General features: G+C 46.7%; 1 protein-coding gene across 1 annotated transcript; it reads right to left on the reverse strand.

Annotated features, from left to right (window-relative positions):
• Nucleotides 1-7,671: 7,671 nt before the first annotated feature.
• LOC100033969 (mast cell protease-1-like) lies at nt 7,672-10,972 on the reverse strand. Its single transcript, NM_001081876.2, has 5 exons — nt 10,754-10,972; nt 9,473-9,617; nt 8,806-8,941; nt 8,342-8,602; nt 7,672-7,937 (listed from the first exon to the last, which is right to left on the reverse strand). The coding sequence occupies exons 1-5, from the start codon at nt 10,806-10,808 to the stop codon at nt 7,791-7,793; spliced, it is 744 nt and encodes a 247-aa protein (NP_001075345.2). The 5' UTR covers nt 10,809-10,972; the 3' UTR covers nt 7,672-7,790.
• Nucleotides 10,973-11,188: the final 216 nt, after the last annotated feature.

Here is an 11,188-nt window from a genome sequence, read left to right on the forward strand (position 1 = left end):
GTGCTTCTTCCTGCCAGTCTTTCATCCTCCAAGACAGGAAGGAAGCCTGGGGCTGGGAGTCAGAATTCACAGTCTCATTCTTCTGCTGGTGTGATAGGTTTCATCTCCCAGCTGCCCAGGAGGCTTGCCCCCTAACTGCCAGTGATCTGGGGGCGAGAAAGTCATCCCAGCCAACACTGCCATCCCCCCTCCTACTGCTGAGTCAGTACTGGCCGCTCAAAAGGGAACCCAGGGTTACGGAGGGGTGCTTGGAGCTTGTGTCTCAGAATGCTAAACCCACGAAATTCAATAATTTCCCAACAACATGTGAAAGCTGGTGGCTGCCCATTTCCTTTGTTTCCTGTTTCTCTGGGATTAGAGCTCAGTCATTTGGAATTTTACTTTCTCTGAATAATATAAGTTTCCTGGATTCCTTATTCGTTTATACTTAGTAATGCTTGGAGAAAGGTGAAAGAAACACAGTCGTGGTGTTGGTGGGATGTGGTGAGCACACCAGGAATAAGCTGAAGGAGATGAAGGAGCAAAGGGGAAGCCTGCCCGCCTACCCTCTGAACCCTGGCCACCCTGCTGAGACCCTGGGTGCTCCCACTTCATATTTATTTGTTTATTCATTCCTTTTTATTTTATTGAGGTCACATTTGTTTATAAGATTATGTAAATTTCAGGAGAACATCATTAGATTTCAGCTTCTGTATAGACTGCATTGTATTCACCATTAAAAGTCTAGTTTTCATCTGTCACCAAACATATGTGCCCCTTTACCCCTTTTCACCTCAGCCCATCTGCTTACCCTCTGGCGACCACCCCCAATCTATTCTTGGTATCTATGTGTTTGTTTTTTTATCTTCCACATAAGAGTGAAATCACATTTTTTTTGTTTTTCTCTGTCTGAGTTATTTCACTTTGTAGAATACCCTCGAGGTCCACACATGTTATTGCAAATGGCAAGATGTCATTGCTTTGGAGGCTGAGCTGTATCCCACGGTATATATACACCATGTCTTCTTTATCCATTCCTCCATGATGGGCACGTAGGTTGCTTCCACGTCTTGTTTACTGTGAATAATGCTGCAAAGAACATAGGGGTCCACATCTCTTTGAATTGACGTTTTTATGTGCTTTGCAATAATACCCAGAAGTGGAATAGCTGAATCATATGATATTTCTATTTTTAAGTTTTGAGGAATCTCCATACCGTTTTCCATAGAGGCTGCACCAGTTTGCCTTCCCACCAACAGTGTATTAGGGTGTCCTTTAATCCCTAGCCTCTCCAACACTTGCTGTTTTCTGTCATTTCGATGATAACCATTCTGAAGCGTGTGAGGTGATATCTAATTGTACCTTTGATTTGCATTCCCTAATTACTAGTGATGTTGAAGACTTTTTCATGGCCTGATGGCCATGTGTGTATCTTCTTTGGAAAACTGTCTGTTCATATTCTCTGCACATTTTTTAACTGAGTTGTTCATTGTTTTGTTGTTGAGTTGCATGAGTTCTTTATGTATTTTGGAAATTAATCCCCATGGCATGTATGATTTGCAAATATCTTCTCACAGTTGCTAGGTTATCCTTTTGTTTAGTCGATGGCTTCCTTTGCCAAGCAGAAGCTTTTTAGTTTGGTGTAGTCTCATTTGTTTATTGTTCCTTTTGTTGCCCTTGCCTGAGGAGACATGATATTCAAAAAGATACTGCTAAGACCCAGGTCAAAGAGAGTACTGCCGATGTTTTCTTCTAGGGGGTTTATGGTTTCAGGTCTCCCATTCTAGTCTTTAATCTATTTTGAGTTAATTTGTGTATGTGGTAAAGGTAATCATCTACTTTCATTCTTTTGCCTGTGGCTGTTCCGTTTTCCCAACAGCATTTAGTGAAGAGACTTTCATTTCTCCATTGTATGTTCTTGGCTCCTTTGTCAAAAATTAGCTGTCCTCCCATTTCTTTCAATGAGTTGTCCATGGAGAGTGGAATGCATGAGAGTAGATAGTGATACCTATGTTTTTTAAATGTTTTTATTTTCTATTTTAGTAAAACATTGTAATATTAGGTCAAATATGAGTGTGAAATGTTTCAAAACATCCATAGTTGATGGATCTACTTTGGACTGTTTTATTACATTTCCGTCAGTTACAACATTTTTCTTCTCTGGGATGTTGGGGCATTAAAGTCTTGTGCATCCCACCTCCTCCCAGGGCCCCGTAGGCTGCCAACAATGTAAATCATCTGTGAAGGGTTATGCTGGGTCACTTCTCCTTCATCCCTCATATGCTGCTGTGGTCAGAAACCAATCTCGTCGCTCTTGGCTTTGCAGGAGACCAGAGTACTACTGAGCCATTCAAGACATCCTCAGGGCTGCCTTAATGTCACTCTCAGAAGGACGTTTTGGAAGCTCTTTGAGAAGGTTCTACTGATGAGCCTGTGATGTTTCATGGAGTGTCAGTGCTGGGAGAAGACACTGCCCACGCCATTGTCTTCCCACCGCATGTGTCTGCTGGGAGTGAGAAACTCTCTTTCCAAGAAGTGACCTGTGCTGCTGCCCTTGTAGAAAGAGCAGGGGACACAGGACATTCAGTGACATCAGCATGCAGTCTTCCCCTCAGAGAAATTAGTGGGAAAGAGCGAACTAGACTCTGGATGTGGCAGAGATTTGAAAACGTTGCAAGACCCTCAGTGTTTCCTAGCAGAAAAGCTCACTTCTGAGACTGAGCAGCTGATCCTAGGGCCCTGAGTAAATATAGGAAGAGGTGGAGGTGGACATAGTCCCTGAAACCCTCTTCCACAAACGCTCAGACTATCCAAATATTCAAGATAGGAGAGTGGTGACACACGCTGTGATGCATTCATGGGGTTGAATGCTGTGCAGCTGTTCAAAAGCATCATGTTTTAGAGACTGCTTAGTGGCATGGAGAAGTTTGTATCATCTAACATCAGGTGGAAAAGTAGACTGTAGAAGGGTGTACACAATTTCATACTAATTCTGTTAAAGAAAAAGATAAGAACTAGAACAACCATTTTATGTGACTCTTATTTTCACCGTTATGTTATCTAGTTTTTTTCTATAATTGAAATGTATTCGTTTTATAGGCAGAAAAAAATTCAGGTCTCATGATCGCTATAAGCAGCAAACACTATTAGGCATCGTGGTTGAGATGAGCTAGCAGTTTAATAAAACAATTTCCTTTTCTTCCAGGGGACACAGGTCAGCCACACTGTGCAGCCTCACTTGAGGTCAGGTGTGGCTGTGTGACTGTCCCCACAAATGGGATGTGAGTGGAAATGCTGTGGGCACCTTCCAGACCAGGCCCCTGACACAGTCCTGTGCTGACCGTGTAGACTCCTCCCCTTCGAGGGTTTGATGCAGGTGAACATGGGGAACACGGATGCCACCTTCAGGGGACTGAGTTTAGTGCCTTAATCATGGGTTGACCATGTAATGATTGTCCAAAATGGGACACTGGAGAGAAAGAAGGGGCACCACGCACCAGGAAACTCATTTTGGACTGTGTGTGAGCAAGAAATAGACTTCTGTTGTGTTAGTCACTGAAATGCTCAAGTTTATCAGTTAGAATAATTAAAGTTATCTTAACTAGCACATGGGCCATCTTCCTGAAGCCTACCTTTTTCTGAATTGTAATATTGATACAAATAAAATTATTTTAATCAGTATACAGTTTAAAATATAGACTAAATTAAACAACAGAAAGAAGAAAAATGTCATCCTTGATCTCACCACCCAACTGACCACTGTTAACAGAAGTTTTTCCACGTAGATTTTTTCTATGTGTATTTTTACTTCAGTTTGATCACAATATGTTTAGTTTTTCAACCTGTTGCTTAAATGATTCAGCATAAATATTTCCCTCATTTTATTAAAAATCTATTGCTGAAAATCATTTAATGATATCATGGATATTTAATTGATAGGCTTTTAAGTTATCTAAATAACGCAGAAAAATTCTGAAAATGAATGTGTTGGATTAAAAAAACCTACAAGGAAAATATAAGTATAAACAAAGGTACGATTGTAGTATATACGGATCTCTAACTTATTTGGCTTAAACATGCCTGGTGAACATTCTTCTCTGCAAAAACCGTAATTCAGTCTCAAAACTTTCAACTTCCCATAGTGTTCACTGCTATGAAACTTTTCAAAAGCTCATACCCAGATTGGTGCTGAACGTTGGCATTGTTTCGAAGGTTTGACTTTTGTAACAAATCTGTAAGGAATAACCTTGTCCGCTTCTCTCATTGTGCTTGAAGGCCAGGTGAAAGACTCCTTTGTTCCTTTTATTCTTATGAACCTTTGTGCACAAGGTCCGAAAATGCCATTTTCTCAATGTCCATACCGAATGTAGGCATCATTATTTTTGTAAATCCCTCCTGATTAGCCAAACAAAAATTTATTAACATTTTAATTAGCATTGATTAATAATTGAGCTTCTCCTTTTTTCCAAATGTTGATTAGTTCTTTTATAACTTACCTATTAATGTTCTTAGCCTAGTTATCTACAGCAGTGGATACTGTAGATGGTAAGGGCTGAGGAATCCATAATGAGCAGGTGCCATATTGTACCAGTTTCCTATTTTGGAGATTAATACTGATTCCAGTTTGGGGTTTATTATTAAATAATGGTGTGATGAACATATTTATTAACACACACACACACTCCTATACTTTAGACCTTGTGTAAGAATAAGTCCTAGAAGAAAAATGACTAGATCAAAAGGAGAAATAGATATAAACTGACTTAGAATCCATTTTAAGGAAACAGGTACCATCAAGAACATCCCAGTCTTCCTGATACTACAGGCATCAGAAGGTCATCATTTTGCTTCCTAACGTGTGTCATACTATGTTAAGTGCTCTTATCAGGTGAGAGGGGGAATTGACCCACCAGGCATTGCCCGTCAAGGCCACACACCCAAGCCCCTGGTGGCGAGTATCCCTGGCTACTCTCTTACTGGCTCTGGCTTACACCCTGGGGCTAAATGGAGCTCCTCATGGCTGACGTTCTGGGGTCCATTTCTTTCTTGTGACGGCTTGTCCCAAGAGTGTTCTTTTTATCGCTGTGACCCAAAGTTGTCCCCTGGCTCCTGCCCCTTCTACTGTTCACTTGCTCATCTCCGCACGTGCATTCAGCTCTTCCTTCATGCCTCTTCTGGTGCTTCTGCCGGTGCTGTGGGTCCCACAGAATGCTTGGTGGATGGACATGGGGACTGTCTTGAAGGAAAAAGAAGCTTTCTTTGTTTTTCATCTTAGTTTTCAATGTGCTGGATTTTCCTTTTCATATCTGTGGGATTTGTTTGTTATTCTTCTCCATGATGGTTCTTGTCTTTTTGGTGTTGGTCCCAACTGACTCAGTGTTTGTCCAGCTATCATGAATTTGTTGCATTCTGTCACATGCAATTTATCGGTGGTGCTGTTTGCAGGATACGGAATCTTAAAGTAAGGTCATCTGGGTCATAATTGGTGACAAAAATAATCAATGACTAATCTTTAGATAAGAGAGATAGAGTGATGTTTATCAAGCCGTTGCTGAAGACTAGCCCGGAAGTGCTGTCTCCATCAGGGAGGAAAGCTCGCCTGAGAAGTGTGGTCACAGCATGGCTATAGACCATTTCACAACCAAGAACATACATGAAGCAGCATGGGAATGCAATTTTTTTCCAAGTCACAAGGATATGTTTTTCTGTAGTTTAGCACATACATAATAGGTCAACTTGACCTTCGTGCTCCGAGAAGAAGAGATTATCTTCAAAGAACTGCTGGTATTGGAGTCAGAGAAAGAGAGACATTCATCCCTGTCTTTAAAGACTGCATTCTTGGGTCCAGCCAGGTGGTGCAGTGGTTAAGTTCGCACGTTATGCATCAGGAGCGTGGTTTGGATGCCAGGTGTGGACCTACGCACCGCTTATCAAGCCATGCTGTGGCAGGCGTCTCACATATAAACCAGAGGAAGATGAGCACGAATGTTAGCTCAGGGCCAATCTTCCTCAGCAAAAAGAGCAGGATTGGCACCGGATGTTAGCTCAGGGCTAATATTCCTCAATAAATAAATAAATAAATAAAATAAAGAATGCATTCTTTGCTTTGGGAAGATGTTTGAAGCAGATGTACAGTGTCTGGTGGGTCATAAGTCAGGCTGCTCTAGGGAAAACAAGTTTTAGGTTGAATCACTGTTAAACGAGAACAGTTTGTCCACTTACCTCAAGATGTGAAAGCTTCTCGTAATTCTTATTATTTTCATCACAGTGAAGGCTCTTGACTTTAAATGTGGCATTTTGTGCATTTGTGCACTGGGCTCATGCCTTCTACATGTCAATAAATAAAAACAAGGCTGCCCAGGTGGCTCTTTCCTCTCTCCCTCCGCCCTGTCCAGTCATGGGATCCTCTGAGCACAGATTGGGAACCTTAGGACCTGTGGGTCTCGAAGTCTCTTCCAATTTCACACTGCCCTTCTTGAATCAAACAAGATCACTCATATGAAACTCTAACGTGCAATACAGATAAAATACAGAGAATTTAATTATTTTCAAGGCAAGAGGTCTTGTGGATTCCAAATAGCGATCCATCTGTCAAACTGACCTGCCTGGGGGAAGGGGAGGAACCAGGAGAATTTAGAGGAAATTCCCCTCCATGAAAGTTTCCCAGTATCAGGGACAAAGCCTGTTATGTGTCCGGCACAAAGAGAGAGATCAGCAATTGACTTATTGATGGACAGCCAAGTGGTACTTTCTGGCCCAACAGCCCTGGAGCCCTCAGGCACACTGAGCTGCCATAACCCAGGTTGCCAGCAGGGGGAGACAGGCCAGGCTGAAAGGGGCTGAGGCTGCTGAGTGACTCCAAAGGACATTGTGGATATGGCCCTGGGAATGCTAGGCTGGATGGAGGACCTGAACTGTCTCTGTTCAGGTGAGAAGTGGGTACTGGGTCCTCTGATAGGCATCAGGTGGGCCAGCAGCTCAGGCATGACAGGGACAAGCCATAGAGGAGAATTCACATTGGAGTTTGGGAACTTGGTTAGGGAGATGAGAGAGGCTGGCTCAAAACAGGGTGGGCTAGAAGGGAAGGAAGCTGGTGGTCAGGGCAGTCAGAAGAAAAACAGACGCTGGTGTGGGACAGTCAGCCTGGGAGGAAGGTTGAGCGAGCTCAGTTCTGGGCCCAGGGTAGGGCAGGAAATGGGACCCGAGTGAGGCTGGAGGCCATCATGGCAGCATCTGAGCGTCAGAAGCAGCAGGTGGTCCTGGCTGTGGGAGAGGCTGCCCCACTGGAGACAGAAGCCCTGGAAACAGGAAACTGAGTGCCCACGGCCTGGCCCCCTGGCCTCCTGTCTCCCTGGAGTTATTCCCCTTCCCCTGACCTGCTCCTCTCTCTGCCAAATTGTCAGGGTGTCAGTGATGGTGGTTGGTTTAGAGAAGGTAAGAACTTTCTAAAGCCCAGGGAGGAACATATCTTGCGGAAGAAGATCATCCTTTTATACTGAGCAGCCTTCAGACTCAGCCCTTGCACAGGGCTCAGCACCACAGAGGTGTGACTCAGAAAGGATACAGCATGGGGTTTAGGGGGAAGGAGAGCTGGAGGAGATGGAGGAAGGACAGCCACAACTGACAGCAGAGGGCTGCCTGGAGCATGCTGCTGTGTGTTGAAAGTGGTTCAGTGAGTCAGTGAGACTTCAGTCACACTCGCTAGAGATCCATTTATTACGGCCCTGCAGTCCCACTGCCCGCCCCACGGGATTCCTGCCTCTGCCCCAGAAAAGGTGGTCAGGCACAGAGGAAGGTCAGCATCACAGCTGCTATGAGCAGCGCTTCATTGTTGACTTTATCCAGGGCAGAAAGTGTGAGACCTTCATGAAGACTCCTGGAGGGTTCCCGTTGTTTTGTCCATAGGAGAAAATACCCCGGATCAGCTTGTTGCAGATGAGGGGGCCTCCGGAGTCCCCCTGCGGGCAGAGAGAGGAAGGACTGAGTTGGCCTCCCTGTGGTCCTACCCTTCCCTCCAGCCCAGGGGTCAGTGGTCTGTGGGAGACCAGGACCAGGGCAGCCTTGTCAACTCCCTCATCCCGGACTCCAGCCTGGCTCTGACTTTTCTTTGCAGCTCCACCCAGGCCAAGACTTTCTCTTCAATCCTCAGGGAAATTGGGGTGAGAACCCTGGTGTGGGGTCACTGATCCTTCCTCACCCTGTAGCCATGATCTGCTGTGGGGAAAAAACTAAAGACTGCTTTCATGGACCCAGGCTGCCCAAGCTCTCAGGCTGAGGCAAGAAGATATGGCCACTCCCATCCCCCAGATCTCCCCATTTCCTCTCTCCCCGGGTCTGTCTTGGTGGATGCTGGAAACCTTACCTTGAAGCTGTTCTTCTTATTCTTCGGGTCCCCTACACAAATCTGGGTGGACTGGTTGTAATGGTTGGGGAAGTGGGAGTGACAATCATCATCCTTCTGCACAGTCAGCTCCACCTCCTGCAGTGTGTCGGACACTCTGTCTACTGGGGAGACTTTTCCCCAGCCGGCCACACTGCACACCTGTCTAGGCTTCACCTGGGCCTTGCCCCTGGGCAGGCTGAGGAGCCGCACAGCTGAAGTCAGCTTGGCCTTTCTCTCCAGCTGATGGGAGAGGCAAGAAAGTCCAGCTCAGCCACTGGCCTCCTGGGCCTGGAGACCACGATGCGGCTGCACTGAATTCCCTCCCCCCGAGCCACTGGGACTAGGCAGGTGGCCAGGATGGGAAGGAGGGGAGGGACAGGTCCCAGTGGGAGGGGAAACAATCTGGACCCAGGACAGCAAGAGCAGCGGGGAGGTTCCCTTGCCTTTAGCAACATGATGTCATTGGAGAGGTTCTTAGGATTATAGTCTGGGTGGCAGATGGCTTGTCTCACAGTGATGACTTGCTGGGTCTTCTCCTGCTTCCGGATGTTGTGGGCCCCAAGAGTGACATTCATTAATCTGCATAGAAAGTAGAGTGAGGTGGTGGGGTGCATGGAATCAAAAGAGATCGATTCCTGGAGCCATGAAGGGCGGGTGACGTGGGGCAGGGCAGGGCTGCAGCCAGTGGAAATCGAAACAGGAGGAGGACTGGGCACTGAGTGACTGTGTCCCCTGTGCTTCTCAATGACGTTGAGGGTAGGTCACCTGGATGCTTTCTCTAGCCCTCAAGTCATATTGTGAAAATTCTCTGAATTCACATTTTGACCCTGATGCATGGTTTCATCCTCCCCATCTGCTTTATTTGGCCAGTGTGGTGTCTCTCCTCAACTGGACCACTTGCTCTTACCTCAGACCCTCTGACCCCAAAGCTTACCCGTCCTGTTTCTCACTTTCCATCACCCAGTCATGCTCTCAGATGTCTCCTCTCATAGGATCTCACGGCCTTGAGTTAACAGGAGTCAGGGGAGCTCCCCTGGGCTGTGGGCCCTGGGCAGAGGACAGGGCTCCCTGTAGGGGTCTCAGGAGGTGTCAGTTGTCTGTGGCCCTCACCTTCCCTGGCAGTGAGCAGCCGTCAGAACAAAGTCCTCTCGCACGAGGACACCGCCACACCTCCTTTTGTTCTCAAGCAGAAACTGAACAAATGCCATGTAGGGGCGGGAGTGGGGCTTGGCCTCATGTCCTCCGATGATGTCCTCTGAAAGAAAAGACTGGAAGATGGGCTTTCTGGGAGCAGCTGTGGTCAGGAGGGAAGGTTCTGGAAGGTGATGATTGAGGGTAGTGTCTACAGTGCCCTGCAGACACCGGGGAGAGTCCTTCCAGGTTCTCCTAGTAGGAGAATAACCTTTTCTGAATGTCAAGCCTCAGAACCTCTTGTGAGAAAAGGGAGGACAGTATCTGTTGTCCCTGAACTGCTTCAGACCATACATGGAGGAGATCAGAGCTGTCTTCACAATGAAGGAGCCCAGAGGATCGTGGACAGGCCTCTGCTATGCCTTCTGTCTTAGTGCGTCTCCCAAGCCTGCTGAGCCTCTGCTAATGTGTCAACTGGTACCCTATCTAATAATCTATCCGTGAGCTTATGGCATTGGATTTTCTACAACCCTCATGTCTGAGGGTCTAACCCATCCTAGGATCTCAGCAGACATTTTGTGGCTGCATGAATGAACATCCTTCACTTAGCTTTAGGCTGAAGTTTGGTGGGAATCGTGCTGGTGGGATTGAAGGCCATTGGCCTGGAGAGGGGACACTGTGTGGAGCAGCCAAAGGCCTGAGATGGCAGGGGGAGGTGGGGCTGAAAATGTACTGCCCAGGACCACGGCAGAGCCACGCAAACGGGGCGCCCTGCATGCAGTGATCCAGCCCCTTCAAAGATCAGCTGCTCCCTGGGCTTCTCTCCTCGGCGGGGGTGAGTGGGTGAAGTTACCAGGAAATGAAACCGAATCTTAAGCTGGGTCCAGGACAATTCTCATTACCGCAATCGATTTTTCTGACCTGCCCTTTCTTGGGTTGGAGTGAGGGATTTTAATTACTTGTCATTTGTAGCTTCCCGTCATCTGCCAAATGCCTTTCTGTGAAGGATCCATTTCCCAGGTGATAAGAGAGAGGCCCACATACTAAACCTTCTAGTGAACACCCTTCCTTCCTGCCATCCTTTTTGAGTGTCTATGCAGCATCAGACTTGTTAGTGTAGGTTTGGGATGGAGGCTGAGGTCTAGAAGGTTCTTCGACTCAAACTGTGGAAAATCCCTGACTGTGCTGGGCAGAAGGGTGAGGAGTCCAGAGGGTTTTGTGAGATGGGCTGGGGTTTCTGGAATGGGGATGGTCACTCACCTGTCCCAGCCTCAGGAGGCAGAAGAAACGCTAACAAAAGCAGGAGTGGCCGCATCTTTCCCGAAGGTCTGCCGGGGTCACAGCTGCTGGTGTTACTTCTTTCCAGACACAAGGTCCCCACGGGGAAGGCAGGAGGGGTGGCTCAAGACCTCACAGACCTCCTAGACCTGTGCTCCTCTGGTTTTCTTGTGTCATCTGCAATGTGGTTTGTCAAAGTTCTCTGGATTGGCTTAGGTGACAGTAGCACTGTCACCAACCACACTTGCACTCCCAGTGCTGTGTCACAGTGTGAAAGCAAGAAGAAAGAACAAGAAAGTGAAGCCTGTGCTGCAGCCAGCAGAGGAGCTGGACTCCAGAAGCCCCTCACTGACTGAATCTAGAATGTCTCCATTTCTTAGCTCTTGGCTCTTTTTCCATCCTGATGAAGTTATGAAT

Source organism: Equus caballus, chromosome 1 (genome assembly GCF_041296265.1).
Source record: "Equus caballus isolate H_3958 breed thoroughbred chromosome 1, TB-T2T, whole genome shotgun sequence".
Lineage (NCBI taxonomy): Eukaryota > Metazoa > Chordata > Mammalia > Perissodactyla > Equidae > Equus > Equus caballus.